Below are 22,350 nucleotides of genomic sequence, written 5' to 3'. Positions count from 1 at the left end.
TTTGTTTTTTTTTTGCTGTTGTTTACCCAACTGGGTAGAAAAATAACTGGTTAGTAAGAGATAGTCAACAAGTATGTTGAATGAATACAAAGTCTGTCCTAGCCTTGTACTTTTTGCGTTATGCACATTCTATCATGATACAAGAAAATTATTGTCATTAATTTTGTACTTTTATTTTGAAAAGTACAAACTTAATGTTGCATAAACTGCAATGAGTACCTATATACTCTACCATAATCCATTCATATTTAACATTATCTCACATTTGCTTTATCCTCCTTGTTAAATAAAGGAATAAAATCCATCCTCTTACTGCTTAAGAAAAAGGACATCCTGCTGTGTAAATATGATGTAAAAATCACACTCAGGAAACTTAATTTTGATGCAGCAGTATAATTTAATACTCACTCTATACTGAACATTTCCAAATTTTTCCCCAGTCGAATTTTATAATATTTTATTTCCTAATCCAAAATCCCTTCAAGGATCATGGGATTTATTTCCTTATCATTTTTATTCATTCACTTTTAATCCAGAACAGTTCCCTAGCCATTTGTTTACTTTTTTGTCTTCTCATTATATTGCTGTTTTGAGGAATTCATTCCAGATGTTTTGCAGAATGTCTCTCAAGTCAGGGCTGTACAGTTTCTTCTTCATAATTAAGCTCAGCTCAGGTACTTAAGTTCCCTGGAGAACCATTTGGGGATTGGTGTTCCTCACAAAGCATCAGATCAAGGAGCATGTGACTCAGTCCCTTGCATCACTGATGACGGGAAGCTTGATCGCCTGGTTAAGGGACGCCAGTCATATTCCTTCTTTGTAAATGCACCTTCTCCCTTTGTAATTAATAAGTAACCCGAAGGAAGTTAAACTCTTGTTCGCAACTGTTTACCCACTGATTTTAGCATAAATCAATGAATCTCATCTGAATTAATTATAGCCATGGTGTTTATAGAATGATATTCTCTTTCTTTATTCTTGCTATATTTTTTGTCACTATTCTTCTATAAAGAAAAGCTTTATCTTCTGATTTCCCTTATTTTTTTAAAATTAGTTTTGAATTGTTGTATACATTAAAACTTATTTCTGTGGTTACTGGTTCTGGAAGGACTAATTGAAATATGTTTGCTGTATTTACTACTGTTTCATCCTCCGTAAGTATCTATTAAAAATTAGAAATTAAAAAACACTTTAGACAAAAAAGTGTTAATCTGAGAATAAAAACTTGTGATGTTTTCTACTCAGATCAATTAATTTAAAGCACCAAAATACTTAGCTTTAGGAAAGAGATAGGGTTCATAAATATTTTAGCACTCAGTTATTTGGGTGGCTAACAAAAGAATGGGCTTCCCTGGTGGCTCAGAGGTTAAAGCGTCTGCCTCCAATGTGGGAGACCCGGGTTCGATCCCTGGGTCGGGAAGATCCCCTGGAGAAGGAAACGGTAACCCACTCCAGTATTCTTGCCTGGAGAATCCCATGGACGGAGAAGCCTGGTAGGCTACAGTCCACGGGGTCGCAAAGAGTCGGACACGACTGAGCGACTGAACGGAACGGAACAAAAGAATGGTAAGATAACATGTAGACATGCTAACTTTTGGGTGTTCTTTTTAAGTAACTCAATTTCCTTTTCTGTCTTTATTTTACATCAAATAAAGATAAACAAATCTATTTATCTTTGTTTCTAGATCTACTAGAAACAAAGCCTGTTGGCCCAACACAAAATTGAATCAAAGACTCTCTGTTTATCTCTTGACAATAAGATGTTGACCTTGTTATCCAAACAATTCTGAATTTCATTTTCATGCTCTGATTGAATAAAATGCCCATCCTTCAATTTGTAAATATAGGAAGCTACTGTTTTCTACACATAAGATAGACAAGAAAATGTCACATATCTGTAATACCATCATTAATAAACATGTATTAAATGTTCCTTGATGGTATCCTAATTATTTGTACGTTGAAAAAGCCCACCCCCAGCTGGTATGTTCAACCTTCTGAAAATGGAAGGCTCTGGGGACTCCAGCTCTGCCACAGCCTGCCATTGGTCCAGTTTGTGGGAGGTTTGTTTGTCACTCAGCGCCTGCCATGCCACAAGGGAAACGGTCTCTGTTTAAACACCTCTGGATTTTCCTCACGGCATTGAACATGTTCCCGTTATTGGCCAAAGTAGGGGAAGGACTCTACTAATGCTTAACCTGCAGGCTCAGGAGGTTGTGAAACTATGTGTTCATACAGTTCGTGATGCTGTGGTCAAGGTTACTTGGATAGGGTCAACTTATCCAAACATTTTACTGGGAATTTTATGTTCCTGTTTCTCTTCTCAACTCTGATCTCTTATTTCTTTGTGCAATGGCATATTTGGGAGAAATTTACCTGCCTTCCAACTACTTAGAGGAAAAATAGTGATTCCTCACAATTTTCAAACATTTGGGAACTATTCTAAAGAAGGTTATAAGCTGTGTGCTTAGAGTATCTTCAAGAAAGAAGGCAAAACAAACTCAAAGATGGGTGAATTTTTAAAACTGAACATTCAACAGGCATAGATAGTCAGGAGTAATAGGAATGATTTAATTTTTCTCATGTGAATGTCACACACTAGAGGGGGGTAAGTTAAAAAAAAATTTGTGTCCACTGGAAGCTTCAATATGACTTTATTTAGAAACAGAGTCTTCCTAGATGTGATCGATTAAGGATCTCAAGATGAAATCATCAGTATTTTGGACACAGAGAGGAAGCCATGGGAGACAGAGGCAGTGACTGGAGGGATGCTGTGCTTCAATCGAGGATCTTTGGGAGCCCCCAGCAGCTGGAGGAGGCAGGAAGGAATCTTCCCTGGAGTTTGCTGGGAGCCTGATCCTGGCAGCACCTTAAATTAGGATTCTGGGAGAACTGAGTGAGAATAAATTTCTGTTCTTTTAAGCTACCATATTTGTGGTAAATTATTTTAGCTGTTCTAAAAAACTCGTGGGTTTCCCTGGCAGCTCAGTGGTAAAGATCTGCCTGCCTGTGGCAGAGATGTCGGGTATCCTTGGGTCAGGAAGATCCCCTGGAGAAAGAAATGGCAACCCACTCCACTATTCTTACCTGGAAAATCCTATGGACGGAGGAGCCTGGCAGGCTACAGTCCATGGCATCACAAAAGAGTTGGACATGACTTAGCCACTAAACAGCAGCAACAACAGCAAACTTATACACACAATGAAGAGAAATCTGGCGGATTTTTAACTGAATTTGTAAAAAAGTTGTGAGATTATTTGGCAACTAAGCCTCATGATAAAGCCTAGTTTTCAGAAGTGAACAGTAAGTTTGTATGTGAGATGAAACTCTTCGCAACTCTATAGCAAACAAATGTGACAATCCAGATGAATGCCAAGAAAGATATTGAAGATATTGAGAAATGCTTCATGAAAACTATGTCACAGCAAAAGCCCAAAATCTGTAAGGCTTATAATAAGTCAAGTACAATGAGAAATATTTTTACATCATACTTGGGTTTAGTTAAATCTGTGGGGATAGTTGTCTTCATTCAACAAAGTCTGGACACCTGCTATGGTTCAGATGCTGCTCCCAGCTCTGTAAGAGGCATCTGTGCACAAAACAGAGATGCCTGATTTTGTGGAGGTGCTAGTTTAGCAGGAGATGACAGTAAACATAATCAGTAAGTAAATTATGTGATGAGTTAGATAAGGAACTGTACTAGAGAAGAAAAAGAGGTAAAACATGCAGGAGAGATCAAGGGTCCTCAGTCTGGGGAGATGATGTAGATGATGCTGGGGCAGTCAATGTGTAACAGGAAAGAATAAACCTGACTCTGTATTGCATCTGTACCTTCTATGTTAACTCTGATCTAAGGCTGGGGAAGAGAGAAGATGAAAATAATGTGAAGAACCCAGCTGAGGCTCATGGTGATGATTTTAAAGTGAATTCAGTAGAATGACACAAGAATAAAAGACAAGTATAGCTTTTAAAATTTTCTTATAGACTTTAAAAAGGAGAAACTGATGAAATTGGTTTTAATTATGTATCTCATGCAACAAAATAACTAATATATTATTTGGACTTGTTATCAACATAATTATTAAAGAGACATTTTCCCACTCTTCTTTTAGTGATTGATCTTCAAAATCTTGTGTATATTTTATACTCACATCTCTGTTTGGACCAAGAACACTTCAAGTGGTCAATGGCCACATGTATCTGATGGCTACTGTGTGGGTGGTGCAAGAGCAAGCGGTGACTCCGGGGGTGACTGGCTGAGAGAAAAGGAAGTTCAAGATCCTTAGAGGAGACGGAGAGACCAGAGGACAGATTGGACAGGCTGCGCATAGGGTAGTCTACATGCACTGAAAGTTTCAAGAATATACAAAGGACAACCTCTGAAGGGAAAGCCAACCTGCAGGTAGGTAGAATCCCTGGGTAAACATGAAAGGACTGTGCAGGACTCTGTCCTTCATATCAACAGTGAGGAGTGATGTAGTTTTCAGAGAGAAACAAAGAAGAATAGTCTGAAAACAAAAATAAGAAGTGAGTAGACAGCTGTAAAAAAGAAATAATGCCACTTGCAGCAACATGGATGGGGCTACTGAGTGAAGTAAGAAAGAGAAAGGAAATACAACATGATTTCACTTATATATGGAATCTAAAAAGATGATACAAATGAGCATCTTACAAAACAGAAATAGACACACAGACATAGAAAACAAACATATTGTTAGGAAAGGTGTTGGGGAGTAATTTAGGAGATTGGGATTAACATGAACACACTGTGTTGTTGTTCAGTCACTGAGTCATGTCCAACTCTTTGAGACCCCGTGGACTGCAGCACATCAGGCTCCTCTGTCCTCCACCATCTCCTGGAATTTGCTCAAATTTCATTGAATTGGTGATGTTATCTAGCCAGCTCATCCTCTGCTGCCCCTGTCTCCTTTTGCCTTCAACTTTTTCTAGCATCACGGTCTTTTCCAATGAGTCAGCTCTTCTCATCAGGTGGTCAAAGTATTGGAGCTTCAGCTTCAGCATTAGTCCTTCCAATGAATATTCAGGGTTGGTTTTCCTTCGGATTGACTGGTTTGATCTCCTTACAGTCCAAGGGACTCTCAAGAGTCTTGTCCAGCACCACAATTTGAAAGCATCAATTCTTCAGTGCTCAGCTTTATTTATGGTCCAACTCTCTCAACCATACATGACAACTGGAAAACCATAGTTTCGACTATATGGACATTTGTACACATTAATATATATAAGAAATAGATAAAGAACAAGGAGACCTACTCATAGAACAGGGGACTCTACTCAGCATTCTGTAATAGCCTATATTACAGGTTATAGGCTGTAAAAGACTCTGAAAAAGAATATGTGCGTGTGTGTGTGTGTGTGTGTGTGTGTGTGTGTGTGTATTCTGGCTTTTCCCTTGCCCTTCTTTCATCAGATTCCATTCTCCTCGAGTCCTTGACTCTTTATAAGGAGTGACCTGTAAGACCTCAAAGAAGGTGGCAGAATGGAAGGACATTTGCTCATCTTCTCCTGTGAGAATTCCAAACTTGCAACTAACCACTGAATAACCATCAACAGGAGAAAGTTGGATTCTACCAAAAAAAGAGACCCCATGTCCAAAGGCAAAGGAGAAGACCCAACAAGATGGTAGGAGGGGTGAAATCACATTTAGAATCAAAGCCCATACCTGCCAGAGACACTAGGAGGGCTAAAACAAACCTTGTGCTTACCAGGCCCCAGAGACCATTACGGTTCATCACAGGATATTGAGGAACTAAAGAGCTTTTTGATAAAAGTGAAAGAGGAGAATGGAAAAAGTTGGCTTAAAACTCAACATTCAAAAAACCAAGATCATGGCTTCTGGTCCCATCACTTTATGGCAAATATATGGGGAAACAATGGAAACAGTGACAGACTTTGTTTGGGCTCCAAAATCACTGCAGATGGTGACTTCAACCATGAAATTAAAACACCCTTGCACCTTGGAAGAAAAACTATGACAAACCTAGACAGCATATTAAAAAGCCAGAGATATTACTTTACCTATAAAAGTCCATATAGTCAAAGCTATGGTTTTCTCAGTAGTCATGTATGGATGTGAGAGTTGGACCATAAAGAAAGCTGAGCACCAAAGAATTGATGCTTTTCAACTCTGGTGTCGGAGAAGACTCTTGAGAGTCCCTTGGACTGCAAGGAGATCCAACCAGTCCATTCTAAAGGAGATCAGTCCTGGGTGTTCATTGGAAAGACAGATGCTAAAGCTGAAACTCCAATACTTTGGCCACCTAATGCAAAGAAATGATTCATTGGAAAAGACCCTGATGCTGGGAAAGACTGAAGGCAAGAGGAGAAGGGGACAACAGAGGATGAGATGGTTGGATGTCATCACTGACTGGATGGACATGAGTTTGAGCAAGCTCCAGGAGCTGGTAGCTGGTAATGAACAGGAAAGCCTGGCGTGCTGCAATTCTTGGGATCACAAAGAGTCATACACGACTGAGTGACTGAACTGAACTGATATATATATATATATAACTCAGTTTGCTATATACCTGAAACTAACAAAACATTGTAACAAAACATTATATATACCACAATATAAGATAAAAATAAAAATTTAAAAAGTGAGTAGTATTTCTATCCCTGGTCATGGTGAAAGAGATGCAGAGAGAAGAAGCAGGCATATTGGAGAGGGCTTCTTTGGGGAGAAGTAACTTTGGGGAGATTTTCAGGACAGTGAAATGAACCAGTTAATCAAGAGACACTGGTTTGCTTACAGCTCTTAAGAGATGAGCTTGTTTTTGCTGGGGTTGAAAAATTTCATAATAAAAGTAGTCAAATACACACATATTTGCATTTTTCAACAGAGGTAAACAGTTCAGTTCAGTTCACTTCAGTAGCTCAGTTGTGTCCGACTCTCTGCGACCCCATGAATCACAGCACGCCAGGCCTCCCTATCCATCACTAACTCCCAGAGTTCACTCAAACTCATGTCCACAGAGTCGGTGATGCCACCCAGCCATCTCATTCTCTGTCGTCCCCTTCTCCTCCCGCCCCCAACCTTTCCCAGCATCAGAGTCTTTTCCAGTGAGTCAACTCATCGCATGAGGTGGCCAAAGTATTGGAGTTTCAGCTTTAGCATCAGTCCTTCCAATGAATACCCAGGATTGATCTCCTTTAGAATGGACTGGTTGGATCTCCTTGCAGTACAAGGGAGTCTCAAGAGTCTTCTCCAACACCACAGTTCAAAAGCATCAATTCTTTGGCGATCAGCTTTCTTCACAGTCCAACTCTCACATCCATACATGACCACGGGAAGAACCATAGCCTTGACTAGATGGACCTTTGTTGGCAAAGTAATGTCTCTGCTTTTTAATATACTGTCAAAGTTGGTCATAACTTTCCTTCCAAGGAGTAAGCGTCTTTTAATTTCATGGCTGCAATCAGCATCTGCAGTGATTTTGGAGCCCCAAAAAATAACAGATTTGACTAAATTTATAATATTAAAAATAATTATTTTTCTAGATATGGGAATATTTGACTCAAGTTAAAGATTGGTTCTTTCTGGGAAGTGGAGCCCTGGTAACCTTCATTTTTGAGTTGCTGCTGTTTTGTATTGATATTGTTTCACAACGTGTACATTTTTGTAGGAATAAAGAAAAAATCAAAGGCCTATTTTTTCCTGGAGTTCCTTTAATTTTATATAATCTCTCTCCTGAAGTAAACATGAGATTAAAAAAAAATAATTGAATAACATTGCTCTGTGTGTGTTTGTGTGTGTGGGTATAATACCACGTTAGATAATGCACACAAAGGAGAGCCACAGTTACTATTTAATAAAGAAGGAAACCCCAGGCTGTGTCACCCCTAAATATGCTTCTTTGACATAAAAATTATGTTGAGTTGAAGGCAGTTAAGAAGCAGTAAATGCAGGAAAAGCTCCCCACTTTCTGCCTAAAGCAGGAATTTCACCTTTTTGCTGGAGTCAGACCCTTATCAGCCCAGATAAGTTCAGCTGAGGACTCTGCAAACAAACCTTTTACCCTTATCCCTTATATCCTGAGTTACTTCTTCACTCTTTACTACACCAGACCCCTTTGTCTTGTTAATTCTTCACAAATTTATATTTCTTGGTCCAAGAACTATAAATGATTCCTTCCAGGTCTTCACTCCCTTATGAAGGCTCCTGTGTACATGCATAAATTCTGTAACATTTGTGTAGTTTTCTTCTCTTAATCTTTGTCAGTTTGATTTTCAGAAATAGCCAGGTACCCTCAAAGTGTCAAGGAACATGCTTTTCTAGCCTTCTACAACAATCCTGAGCATTCTTTGTACACGAACTAAATCAGACTTCACCAGGACAGACAAAACACCAAAGTAGGTGGCTAACCACAGGTGTTCTCTATTTATCAGTGTTTTCTCAGGACTGCTGAGGAATCTCTATCCATGTGCTAAATTAATCTTATAACTGAGGAGACAGCCATGGTTCTTTTCCTTCTGTGACCTGAAATCTACCCTTGGCTGGGGGAGCAGCCACGGTTTGCAGGGCCCATGGCTTTTTGCAATAGCCTTTTAAGCTTGAGGTGACTGAAAGCTTTAAAATGAACCACTACACTCAAGGCTGTATGATAATTTGAATTTAGCAAAAAGTTTAAAGATGCCATTATTTTTTCAACATAAATAATGTATTTTTTCTTTTTCATTATGGTTCATCACAGAATATTGAACATAGTTACCTGTGCTATAGAGTAACATCTTGCTGTTTGAAGTGAAATCGCTCAGTTGTGTCCGACTCTTTGCGACCCCGTGGACTGTAGCCTACCAGGCTTCTCTGTCCATGGGATTCTCCAGGCAAGAATACTGGAGTGGGTTACCATTTCCTTCTCCAGGGGATCTTCCCGACCCAGGGATCAAACCTGGGTCTCCCGCATTGGAGGCAGACACTTTAACCTCTAAGCCACCAGGGAAGTCCATATATATAATAGCTTACATCCACTAATCTAAAACTTCCAATTTATCCTCCTCCAACCCTCCTCACCATTGCAACCACACATCTGTGTGTGAATCTATTTCTGTTTTGTAGATAAGTTCGTGTTACATTTTAGGTTCCATATATGAGATATCATATTTGTCTTTCTCTATATGACTTACTTCAATTAGTATACTCTTTAGATGTTGCTGCATGTGACATTATTTCATCCCTTCTTATGGCTAAGTAATATTCCACTGTATGATATATTTATACCTCATCTTCTTTATCCATTCATCTGTTGATGGACATTTAAGTTGTTTCCATATTTTGGCTATTGTGAATAGTGCTGCTATGAACATAATGGTACATGTATCTTTTTAAAAAAATTAATTTATTTATTTTAAAAATGTATCAAAGATGAATATTTTTAAAGATTAAAGGTATAATAAACAAAGAATATAGACCTCATAAACCATTAGACATCTAACAGTGAAGAAACAAAGGTATACAAAGCAAAAATCAGAAGAAATATAAGGAAAAAAATATAATTATAGTGAGACATATTAACATTTCCCTGAGAATATTTTATCAACTGCAGAAAAAATAAGAATAGGAGTGTCTTGAATGATACTGTTAATAATTTAAATAGTTTATATTTATATTAATCTTATATCCTACATAAATATATTTAAAATTTTATATCTCATAGGTTGTTATTAGATTTCCACAGGACATTTACAAAAACTGGAAAAAAAAAAACGTTGCTAAATTTCAAAAAGTAGAATTCTTTTTTGTGTGATCCAGTTATACATATACACATATATCATTTTTGAAATTATTTTCCACTATAGTTATTACAAAGTATGACTATAGTTCAATAGTCAATCACAAGATATTGACTATAGTTCACCATGCTGTACAGTAAACCTTTGTTGCTTGTTGCATATCTATTACTTTAAATTAGAAAGCTAGCATTCTACTCATACTAGCTCAAAGTGGAATCAAAATGTCATAAATTTTTTAGTTAGATGAAAATTCATGTTTTCTAAAATATATATATTATACATATTATTCACAGATATGTATGCAAAAACTTTTCTATTATGCTTGATAAAGGCTTGAGAAATAACATAAAAAAAGAGATGGGAGAAATTGGAAAAAATAAACTAAATGAAATAGAAGGACTGAATATGAAATAGAAAAAGTGAAAAAAACTAGATAAAAGTAAAAGATTTTAAAATATTTCAGTTGTTTTTAAACATGGCTGCTCATTAGAAAAATATCTGGAGCTCTGGAGGAAAAAAGCAATACCTGAGTATTTATATTTTTCAAAAAATTTCAAGATAACTCTGATATGCATCTGGATTTTAAAAGTGATTGCATGTTTTTCTTTTAAATGGTAGTTTTGGTGATATAGAATTCTATTATTTTTCATGATACAATGGTATTAAGTGAGTAATAGTTACATAATCACAATAGTAAAAGATGTTTATCAGTTTTCATAGTCAATAGAAAGTGAAGTGGCTCAGTCATGTCTGACTCTTTGCGATCCCATGGACTGTAGCCTGCTAGGCTCTTCCATCCATGGGGTTTTCCAAGCAAGAACACTGGAGTGGGTTGCCATTTCCTTCTTCAGGGTATCTTCCTGACCCAGGGATTGTTTCCAGGTCTCTCACATTGCAGGGAGATTCTTTACCTTCTGAGCCACCAGGGAATCCTCACAGTCAATCCGTTCCGTTCAGTCGCTCAGTCGTGTCCGACTCTTTGCGACCCCGTGGACGGTAGCCTACCAGGCTTCTCCGTCCATGGGATTCTCCAGGCAAGAATACTGGAGTGGGTTACCATTTCCTTCTCCAGGGGATCTTCCCGACCCAGGGATCGAACCCGGGTCTCCCGCATTGGAGGCAGACGCTTTAACCTCTGAGCCACCAGGGAAGCCCGCTTAAGAGCTCAGCTGTGTCTAATTCTTTGCTATCCCATGGACCATAGCCCACCAGGCTCCTCTGTCCACGGGATTTCCCAGGGAAGAACACTTGAATGGGTTGCCATTTCCTACTTCAGGGGATGTGCCCAACTCAGGGATGGAACCCACCTCTTCTGCACTGCAAGAGGATTCATTACCACTGAGCCATAGGAAAGGCCGACATTAAAATAGGAAAAATAAATATGTTTTTATGGGTTTTCATTGTTTAATTACCTGGGACCGTATCATAAGTCCCAGGTAATTATAACTGTGTTCAAGAATTTAGGATTCAACACATACCCCAATGTTTACTGTAGCACTATTTGTAATAGCCAGGACATGGAAGCAACCTAGATGTCCACTGACAGATAAATAGATAAAGAAATTGTAGTAGGCCTTCCCTGGTGGTCCAGTGGTTAAGAACCTGCCTTCCAATGCAGGGGACATGGGTTCGATCCCTGGTCAGGGAACTAAGATGCCACACACCACAGGGTAATTAAGCCTGCAGGCTGCAACGAAGATCCCACGTGCCTCATTCTGACTCAAATTTCCCAGCAGCTTCCTCAACACTCATAAGTGCTTCCACTCCCAGTCATGAAAATGCTTTCCTGACAGTCCTATATGTTTGGAGTACCAGATCTTTGTCTGGAATTTTTAGTGCTCCACCTCAGGCTTTCTAAAGCCATGTTTTAGTGACCACTGTTCACTCCTTTTTAAAACTCATTCATCTTGATTTCTATTCTTTGCCCTCTGGCTTTCTTTTTTTAAAATTTATTTATTTCTTAATTGAAGGTAATTGTTTTACAGAATTTTGTTGCTTTCTGTCAAATATCAACAAGAATCAGCCATAGGTATATGTATGTCCCCTCCCTCTTGAATCTCCCTCCCCATCCCACCCCTTTAGATTGTCACAGAGCCCATTTGAGTTCCCCAAGTCATATAGCAAATTCCCACTGGCTATGGTATTGTAAGTTTTCATGTTACTCTCTCCATACATCTCACCCTCTCCATCTCCCCCCACCCCCCGCCACATAGATAAGTCTGTTCTCTAGGTCTGTTTCCCCATTGCTGCCCTGCAAATAAATTCTTCAGTGCCATCTTTCTAGATTCCATAAACATGTGTTAATACATGATATTTATCTTTCTTTGACTTACTTCACTCTGTATAACAGCCTCTAGGTTCGTCCACCTCATTAGAACTGACTCAAATGCATTCCTTTTCATGGCTGAGTAGTATTCCATTGTATATATGTACCACAGCATCTTTATCCATTCATCTGTTGATGAACACTAGGTTGCATCCATGTTCTAACTACTGTAAATAGTGTTACAATCCCTCTGGTTTTCTGATTACTCCAACAGAGTTGATTTTCCTTCACTTTACACTACTGAGTCACTCCACAAGTAATGTTAATTTATTCATTCATTCATTCAGAGTGAAAAGTCTCTGCCATCAAGAAGCGCTCATTCTAGAACTAATAACTTTTCCATCTATAAAATTTTGACAGAATTTGTGTCTTTCTTTCCATTGTCATTCCCTGAATTTAGAGTCTCAATCACAGTCAATAGCCAGACAAAAAAGATAATTACAATTGCAAGCCATACTTGTGATTACTCTAACAATGTAAAATAATTACATTGTTTTTTGAGGTTCAAGCAGAGTGATGTGGTAAGTGGAAGTGGATACATGCACATGTTTGCATCTGCTCAGCCAATCTATTTATTTTGGTTGGTGCATTAATCCATTTATATTTAAGATAACTATTGACATGTATCATCCTCTTACATTTTCTTAATTGTTTGGGGTTTATTTTATATAGATAGGTCTTTTCCTTCTCTTGTTTCATGCCTAGAGAAGTTCCTTTACCATTTGTTGTAAAACTGCTTTGGTGGTGCTGAATTCTCTTAACTTTTGCTTGTTTGGAAAGCTTTTTATTTCTCTATCAAATCTGAGTGAGAGTCTTGCTGGGTAGGGTATTCTTGGTTGTAGGTTCTTTCCTTTCATCACTTTAAATATATCATGCCATTCCCTTCTGGCTTGTAGAGTTTCTGATGAGAAATCAGCTGATAGCCTGATGGAGGTTCCCTTGTATGTTATTTATCTTTTTTCCCTTATTGCTTTTAATATTTGTCTCTGTATTTAATTTTTGTCAGTTTGATTACTGTGTGTTTCGGTGTTCCTCTCTGGGTTTATCCTCCCTTGGACTCTCCGTGCTTCCTAGATTTGGTTGACTATTTCTTTTCCCATGTTAGGGAAGTTTTCAGGTATTATCTCTTCAAATATTTTTCAGGTACTTTTTCTCTTTTCCTTCTGGGACCCTTATAATGTCAATATTGGTGCATTTATTGTTGTCTCTTAGGCTGTCTTTATTTATTTTCATTCTTTTTTCTATATTCTGTTCTGTGGCAGTGATTGCCACCATTCTGTCCTCCAGATCATTTACCCATTATTCTGCCTCAGTTATTCTGCTATCAGTTCCTTCTAGTGTATTATTTATCTCTCTTTGTTTGTTCTTTAGTTCTTGTAGGTCTTTGGTAAACATTTCCTGCATCTTCTCAGTTTTGCCTCCATTCTTTTTCCGAGATCCTGAATCATCTTCACTATCATTATTCTGAATTCTTTTCTGGAAGATTGCCTATCTCCACTTCATTTAGCTGTGTTTCTGGGGTTTTATCTTGTCCCTTCATCTGGGACATAGCTTTCTCCTTTTTCATGCTGATTAACTTTCTGTAATGTGGTTTTTGATTTAGCTGTTGTAGGACTGTGGTTCTTCTTGCTTCTTCTGTCTGCCCTCTGATGAAGGAGGCTAAGAAGCTTATGTAAAGTTCCTGATGGAAGGGCCTGGTGGTGGGAAAAACTGGGTCTTGCTCTGGTGGGTAGGACCTTTCTTAGTAAAGCTTTAGTTCAATTATCTGCCAACAGGTGGGTTGCACTCACTCCTTGGTATCTTTTTAGCCTGAGGTGACCCAGACCTTGAGTCTGTGAGCTCTATGATCAGGTTAATGGTGACCTCTAAGAGGGTTTATGCCAAGGGGACCTTCCCAGACTGCTGCTGCCAATGCCCCCATTCCTATGGTGAGCCCTTGCTGACCCACACCTCCACAGGAGACTCTCCAACATTAGCAGGTAATTTTGGTTCAGTCTCCTGTTGGGTAACTGCTTCTTTCTTCTGAGTCTTGGTGTGTAAGGTTTTACTTGTGCTCTCCAAGACTGGAGTCTCTGTTTTTCCAAGTCCTGTGGAAGTCTTTTAATCAAATCCTGCTGGCCTTCAAGGTCAGATTCCCTGGGAATTCCCAGTCCTTTTGTCAGATCCGCAGGCTGGGAGGCCTGACATGGGGTTCAGAACCTTCACAACAGTGGGAGAACTTCTTTGGTATTGTGTGTCTACAGTTTGTGTGTCACCCACCTAGTGGGAATGGGATTTGATTTTATCGTGATTGTGTTCATTCTTTCTTCTTTATTTCTGGACATGGGGTATCTTTTCCCACTAGCTGCTGCTGCTAAGTTGCTTCAGTTGTGTCCGACTCTGTGCAACTCCATAGACGGCTGCCCACCAGGCTCCCCCATCCCTGGGATTCTCCAGGCAAGAACACTGGAGTGGGTTGCCATTTCCTTCTCCAATGCATGAAAGTGAAAAGTGAAAGTGAAGTCGTTCAGTTGAGTCCGACTCTTAGTGACTCCATGGACTGCAGCCTACCAGGCTTCTCAATCCATGGGATTTTCCAGGCAAGAGTACTGGAGTGGGTCACCAGTGCCTTCTCCTTCCCACTAGCTATATATTAAATATTTTACACATGGCAGTGTAGTTATGTCAAACATAATCTCCCAGTTCATCCCACCTTTCCCTTCACACCATGTGTCCAGATGAAAAAAAAAGCTTTGCAGAATCTAAGCCTGCAGGCATACAGTCAGCAGTTAATGACCGAAACCTTTATTTTGATGACTCTCATGAAATCAATGAGGGCAATTCTGTCTCAGACTCCCACTAAAGTGATGGGTTGAAACTGCAAGGTATTAATACAGCTTCATGTGCTGTTCAGGGACTCATAACCCTCAATAAAATATCTTCTGATGGAGATGAGTCCTGGCTTAGCCCCTCCCCCAGCAGCTTCCTACCTACGCCAGGGAACCTCTGTTTACTAGAACAAAGGGCGTTTCTCTGTTTCATTACCAGGACTGTTTGTGAACTGTGACTTATGTACTTATCTAATTTCCTTCTTTGCATTGGCTGCTAGAAAACTTAGAAGCAAATTTTGGCTCCCTCTCTAAAAAAAACTGTCTAGACTCTTACAGATTGTCTTATGATAATATCATTTCTGGCTTAATCTTATTTTCCTACATTAATTCTCTTTTTGACCTGTTCTCTGTCTAATTTTAGCTATCTTTTTCATGCTCATTGAATATATATTATAAATTGCCTGAAAGTTTTTTTTTCTTTTGGAATAAGGCAGGTATAAACACATAATAAATAACTATATTTTATCCCACTTCCTGCATGTGTTTTGTTTAGCTAACCCGGTCTCCTTTTAGAGAAGCAGTGTAACCCAGGAGAATGATTATTCCCTTCTTGGAGGCAGAAGATTTTTAAATGGTTTTACTCCAATCCTGTCTCTAAGTAGATGTTGTATTTAAGCCATATTTTGAAATTCTCTAAGCCTTCATTTTCCCACCTGTGAAGTGAGATGGTTAGAAAGAAATGGCCTAGGTTAAGAACTGCAAGCCAAGGAGTTTGGCTGAGAGGGAAAATGCAACTTGCATGGCCCTCTGGAGAAGGAAGAGAAGGAAGTGGCACTGGCTCTTGTCTGGTGTCGTGTAGAAACAGTGCTGGTCTAGGACACGTGGACAACTGGAGTTAGCTCACAGTGTGGTGGCCATTTAAACAGACATCTCTTACAGAGCTGTTAAGAAGAAATTTTCATTTAATCAGAATTATTGTTTCTAAACACAGACTCACTGATGATTCAGTTCCAACATCTGAAGTCGAATGACTAGTTTGAAATAGATTTTTAAATTCTTTCGAAAAAGTTTTCTTTTTAAAATGGCATCTTCATTATATTTCTATATCTTAAATTCCTCAGAAAATAGCAGGCCAAAGGACTGAGAATCTGTTTATGAAAAGTAAGTTATTTATTCCCATTAAACAGCAATAGTTTTGCATTCTTTCTGTTCAGAATTCCAGATAACAGTCCTGCACCTGCTCGTGGAGAGAACATTCGATTGTGATAGGTTAGGCTCATGAGGAATCTTCTTACCCTTCCATCCTAGCCTTGAAGATGCTTCCTATGAAAACAGAGGAAGGCTCTGGTCACATCTCCCCCATGATTCAGCGAGCTGTGCATTCGTGTTTATATTCATGTTATCACACATAACCCTACATCTGTCCTGGGCAAATGAGACAAGAATGCAGGTGAACTGAATGGTTATCTACTTGTTCACACCAGGCTCATAGGGAGTATCTCAGCCTCCTTACCTGGTGACTAGGGCACTGTTGAGGTGCTTGCTACACCATTTGTAGTTGCAGAGGGCCGTGATGGAATAAGACAGCACTTCTGGACACTGTGGACATCTAGTCACCTGTAATACTGTACCACGTTGGTGTGAAAAAGCCAACAGACACAGTTATGTATGAAGTGTGACTCCAATAAAAGAGTAAAACCTAAAAAAAAAAAAAAAAGCCATCCCTGTGCTCTGCCAGAACAGATCTTTCCCAATTGTGTGAACAGACAGAAGTGCTGGCAGGATGGCGGCATTACGCAGCCCCATCACTGTTGACAAGTAACACTCAGGAAGACCTGCCTTGAAACAAGTGTAGGCAGTCACCCTGGGGCCAAGCACATGCCATCAACAGATATTAAATTACCTGTGTGAATTTAACTTTTTTGGATATGAACAGTCTTATGTGTAAGTTTTTATAGATTTGCTTTGGAGTTAAAATATACAAGAGTCAAGCATCCTTACATTTATTTTGTCCATCCAGATCTGGGCCTGGCTGACTCTTTGGTACTATTTGGGCTCATGGATGACACGTCTTGGATGGCCTTGCCTTATCGATCAAGTGTCCCAAGCCCTGTCTTACGCCCCTGTTTTATTTTATCCATTGTGATCTAAAATTTTCATCTTTCTTAATTTGTCTTAATTTTTTGGTTATTTTTTTCTTACTAAGGGTATTAACATTATTACATATTATGTACATATGTAATATTACATATTATGTAATATTTTCTGTCCTGCTCATCACTTTAACCCTTGAGCTTAGAACACTGTTTATAGCATAGTCACCATGCTCACTATTCAGATTGAATGAATTTTTAGTATAATTTTAAATAAACTTATAATAAAGTAGTTTAAGTTAACACTTAAGATTATTTCTATTTTGGTACACTGTTCTAAAGGATTTTCTGTTGGACAGATGATAAAATAAGTGATTTTAACTTCTGAAACCCAGGCTGTATTTTAAATACCTAGGATTTTATGAGATAAAAATTCTGTGTAGAAAATACTACACATGAGTTTTTACACCAGAGCTATAAATCTTTGGGTGTCCTAATGATAATTTATCCTATTCAGTTTGGATGCATTACTTTTAATTTGGCTGTTTAAACACACTCAAGCCTTGAAGCAAATTTGGAACTAGTGAAAGAAAACAGCATGGCTTACTTCCTGGAGACACTAATAAACTTGCCTTACAGGTCAGACTCTGGATACTGCAATTTTATCATGTAATATTAATAAAATCAAGGTTAAAATCAAAGTCAAATCAACAAATCATTATCATGAAAACTGATTTATTTATAGTATAAAATAACTAAAGATATTCCTAGATTTACAGAAATGAGAAACATGGGAACTGATCCTTGATAAAGTGGAGAATCAGTAAAGGTATGTAAAAAGAAAAAATCTCAGTGTTTCAACTGTTGTGTGTCCTTTACTTTTCACAAAGCAGTTTACTTCCTGTCACCAACTGTGTACAGTTTTTTCCCCCACACCAAACAGTTCTCTTTTTCCCTCTGGAATTACTGAGAACTGGTGCTATACCAATGCATACTTAAAACCGCAACTTGGATGTGGCATTAGGGCAGAAAAAGGGTGAGCAGCAAATTAACCTGAAGACTAAGCAGAAGGGAGGCAACCAGCCAGGGGCCGGGCTGTTTCCCCAGACAGGGCTGCTGCAGAGGGTGGCCCTCACAGGCAGAGTCTCTGCCCCAGAGCAACGGGTGCAGAGACCAGCAAGAGCTCCCCACAAAAATCATGAGAGGGGCAAGGATAGAAGGCATCCAAAGGGAAGGAAAAGGAAAGCTGGACACCAGTAGGCGTTTGTCCTATGACTAACTGGATTCTAACTTTGTCTACCTGGAGATCACATCAGATTCCCCAGGTTGAGACTCAGCCCCACAGGACTGCTCCCCACCCCTCAGACACCAATTGCAATCATAGTTCCTCTGGTCACCCACAACTTCTGTCTGATTTGGCTACAAATTGGAGACTCTTATGACCCCCTCCTTAGGTTCAATTACTCGCTGGAGCAGTTCACAGAACTCAGAGACACACTTATTATATTTGCCAGTTTGTTTAAAAACACAGATGAACAGCCAAATGAAGAGGCGTGTCGGGCACTGTGTGTGGGGAGGGGTGCGGAGCCCTCGTGCCCTCTGAGTGTCCCCCACTTTCGCAGCACCTCCCCTCAGTCACCCGCCTGCAGCCTCTCTGGATGCCATACTATGGGGTATGTGTGGAGGCTCCATCACATCGGCAAAATCCGTCTTTAAGCCCATTCTCAGCCATGCTCTCTTCACAAGAGAATTGTGGGGGTGGGGCTGAAAACCCCAAGCATCTAATTACGGCTTATTCTTTCCAGTGACAGTTCCTCAGCCAGGACCCACCCAGAGTTGCCTTATTAGAACAAAAGACACTCCTGCCATCCAGCAAATAACAGGGCTTTCAGGAGCTGTGTCGGGGCCGGGGGCCAAATATTAGAACAAAAGATGTTCCCAGCACCCTTTGACATGGACCATTTTTAAAGTCTGTATTGAATGTGTTACAATATTGGTTCTGTTTTAGGTTTTGTTTTTTTTGGCTTCAAGGCATGTGGGATCTTAGCTCCCTGACCTGGGATCGAACTTGTGTCCCCTATACTAGAAGGTAAAGTCTTAACCACTGGACCACCAGGGAAGTCCCCTCCCAACCCTCTAATCACTTAAGAAATTACAAGGGTTTCTAGAGCTCTGTGCCAGGACCTGTTATCTCCTAGGATGTTACTGAAGTCTACCAGCTGGGAAACACAAGACAGGCTTATGTAGGAGAGAGAGCATGGACTTAGAGTGAGAGTCTGGGTTATACTTTGGCTCTGTCAACCACCAGCCTGTGCAGTGTCAGTTCTCAGAGGACCAAAAACGTGTGAACCTTTGTACAGCCCTAGCACAGTGTTTGGTGCGTAATGGACATTACAAAAACTACACAGTTATTTTCTCTTTCTTTTTACTGAATTTTCTCTCTACTGAATTTTCTCTCCATTCCTGGACATCATTTTACACATATTGGCCAATTATTTGGGAGTGACTGATTTAAACTTTGAACTCAGAATTAAAAACACACAGAAGATGGTTAACTGCACCTGAACAACTTTTACTGAGCAGGTGCTTAGCAAGTTGTTGATGTACTTACCTGCCTATGTGTAAATATTTGCTCTAAATATACAAGTCATGGTTCCCAAGATTCCTAATTTGAAAACAAAGCTCATTGACTTTCTTCTAAGGTTAACCATATTAAGCCCCTCCTTTGTAAATACTATCAATAGGCTCCTTCTCTGCTAAATAGCTAAGTTTTTAAATTGGCTTTTGACTCTCCTGAACAAAGGGTGATGGAAAGGGAAGGTAGAAACATTAATTGCATCCTTTTTAAAAATATTACCAACTTAATTTTATATTTTATTTACCATCATAAACAACTACTTTTTGTACAAATAATTGGGTTGAACATACATATATCACGGGCAGTTAAATGTTGGGAATCCCTTATGTCCATCTGGTGATTATTCTAGGAAAATAGGTTGACTGATCTTTGTGAGGCCTGAAACTATATTTTTTATGATATATATATACACATAGGATAGGGCTTCCCTGATGACTCAGACTGTAAAGAACCTGCCTGTGGGGCAGGAGACCCAGGTTTGATCCCTGGGTTGGGAAGATCCCCTGGAGGAGGAAATGGCTACCCACTCCAGTATTCTTGGCTGGAGAATTCCACGGACAGAAGATCCTGGTGAGTTATAGTCCATGGGATTGCAAAGAGTCAGACCCAACAGAGTGATTAACATGTTCATATATGGGATTACAAAAAAATATAAATATATATTTTAATTGACATATTATTGATTTACAGTCTTGTGCCAATCTCTGCTGTACAGCAAAGTGACTCAGTTATACATACATACATATATATATATATATATGCATTCTTTTTTAATATTATTTTCCTATATGGTTTATCAAAGGATACTGAATACAGTTCCCTATGCTATACATTAGGACCTTGTCTGTCCATTTCAAATGTAATAGTTTGCATCTATCAAGCCCAAACTCCCAGACCCTCCTTTTCCCTCTTGCTCCTCTTGATAACCACAAGTCTGATCTCCATGACTGTGAGTCTGTTTCTGTTTTGTAGATAGGTTCATTTGTGCCATATGTTAGATTACACATATATGAAATTATATGGTATTTGTCTTTCTCTGTCTGACTTGGTTCACTTAGTATGATAATCTCTGGTTGAATTCATGTTACTGCAATATTTCCATTATTTCATTCTTTTTTGTGGCTGAGTAGTATTCATATATATTTATATATGTATATATATCTTCTTTATCCATTCCTCTGTTGATGGACATTTATGTTGTTTCCATGTTTTGGCTGCTGTGAGCAGTGCTGCTATGAATGCAAGGATGCATGCATTTTTTGGAATTATAGTTTTGTCTGGGTAAATTCCAAGGAGTGAGTTTGCTGGATCATACGGAAATTCTATTTTTAGTTTTCTAAGGAATCTCCCTACTGTTTTTTATGGTGGTTGTACCAATTTGCAATCCCACCAATAGTGCAGGAGTGTTCCCCTCTCTCTATACCCTCTTCAGCATTTGCTATTTTAGCCTTTATAATGACAGCTATTCTGACTGGTGTGAGGTGGTACCTCACTGTAGTTGTGATTTGTATTTCTCTAAAAGTTGGTGGTGTTCAGCATCTTTTTCTATGCCTCCTGGCTGTCTGTATGTCTTCTTCAGAGAAATGTCTATTAAGGTCTTCGGCCCATTTTTTGATTGAATTTTTCGTTTTTTGTTGTTGAGTTATATGAGCTATTTGTATATTTTGGAGATTAAACCCAAATATTTTCTCTCATTCCATAGGTTATCTTTTCATTTTTTAATCATTTTCCTTGCTGCACAACAGCTTGTAAGTTTGATTAGGTCCTATTTGTTTATTTTCATTTCTATTGCCTTGGGAGACCAATCCAAAAAAACATCGCTACGATTTATGTCAGAGGATGTTTTGCTGGTGCTCTCTTCTAGGTGGTCACAGTCATCTTAAATCCACACAGAGGGAAGAAATAGTTCCTTAACTGGTCCATGATTAGCAACTTGAGTACCCCGTCTCTTTAAATTGGTGTTCTAATAGTATCTTTTCTGTTTTATTCTTGGGTCTGTCATCATAATTACAACTGAGAAAAATTTACTTATTGATAGTTTTTCCAAGTTTTATCAAATAGACTTTGCATAGTTCCTACTTGTGTGACTAAATTTAAATATCAGCTAAAATGCATTTTAATTCTCTTGAGACTCCCATCTATGGGACTAAAGCAAAACATCAACAATAACAATACAAGAACAACCAATGAAAGACTACTTCATATAACAAGTGGCGATTTGTCACACCAAATAAATCAATGAAAATGGATTGTGGAATGGCTGCTATGTTTATAGAATTTTCTTTGGTTGGAAAGGAAAATGATTTTGACAAACAAAAAGGTAACTACTCAGTTCCTAAATGTTCTGCATCTTATGATGAATAAGAGTTCTCCATATTGCTTCGGTTTTCTCGAAAGAAGTGCCTGAGGCCAGGGCTTGAGCAGAGGGAGTTTATAAGGAAACTGGTCCCAGGAGGAGGTAGTGAGGAGTGGGGGAGGTGAGACAGGCAGGGAAGGAGGAAAAGCCAAAACCAAGATTCCCTATGGAGGTAGATAAGTTGAGGTTCCCTTGCGGATGTTTTGAAATGGGTGCAGGGTACTTTTCAGAATTATCTTCTGAAAATAGAATGCTGGGTCATTTATCCATGAGAACTTCCATTCTTGACTCCCCGTTTCCTTGTCTGCCACCATCTTTAACTGTTGAGCAAGAAAAATGGAAACAGGTGGTCTGTGGAGTAGGGTTGTGGGGGT

At 39.0% G+C, this 22,350-nt stretch overlaps 1 protein-coding gene across 1 annotated transcript in view; it reads left to right on the top strand.

Moving 5' to 3' along the window:
- Positions 1–3,018: 3,018 nt before the first annotated feature.
- TDO2 (tryptophan 2,3-dioxygenase) overlaps positions 3,019–22,350 on the top strand; it is a 40,970-nt gene continuing 21,638 nt past the window's right edge. The window contains 2 exon segments of the mRNA XM_088827855.1: positions 3,019–3,025; positions 4,354–4,402. Coding sequence (XP_088683981.1) covers positions 3,019–3,025; positions 4,354–4,402 — 56 coding nt within the window.

This window comes from Moschus berezovskii, chromosome 19 (assembly GCF_049115385.1).
Source record: "Moschus berezovskii isolate FMDL1 chromosome 19, NW_MosBer_1.0, whole genome shotgun sequence".
Classification (NCBI taxonomy): Eukaryota; Metazoa; Chordata; class Mammalia; order Artiodactyla; family Moschidae; genus Moschus; species Moschus berezovskii.
Note: the sequence above shows the minus strand (reverse complement) of the source record. Positions and strands in the feature narration are given on the sequence as shown.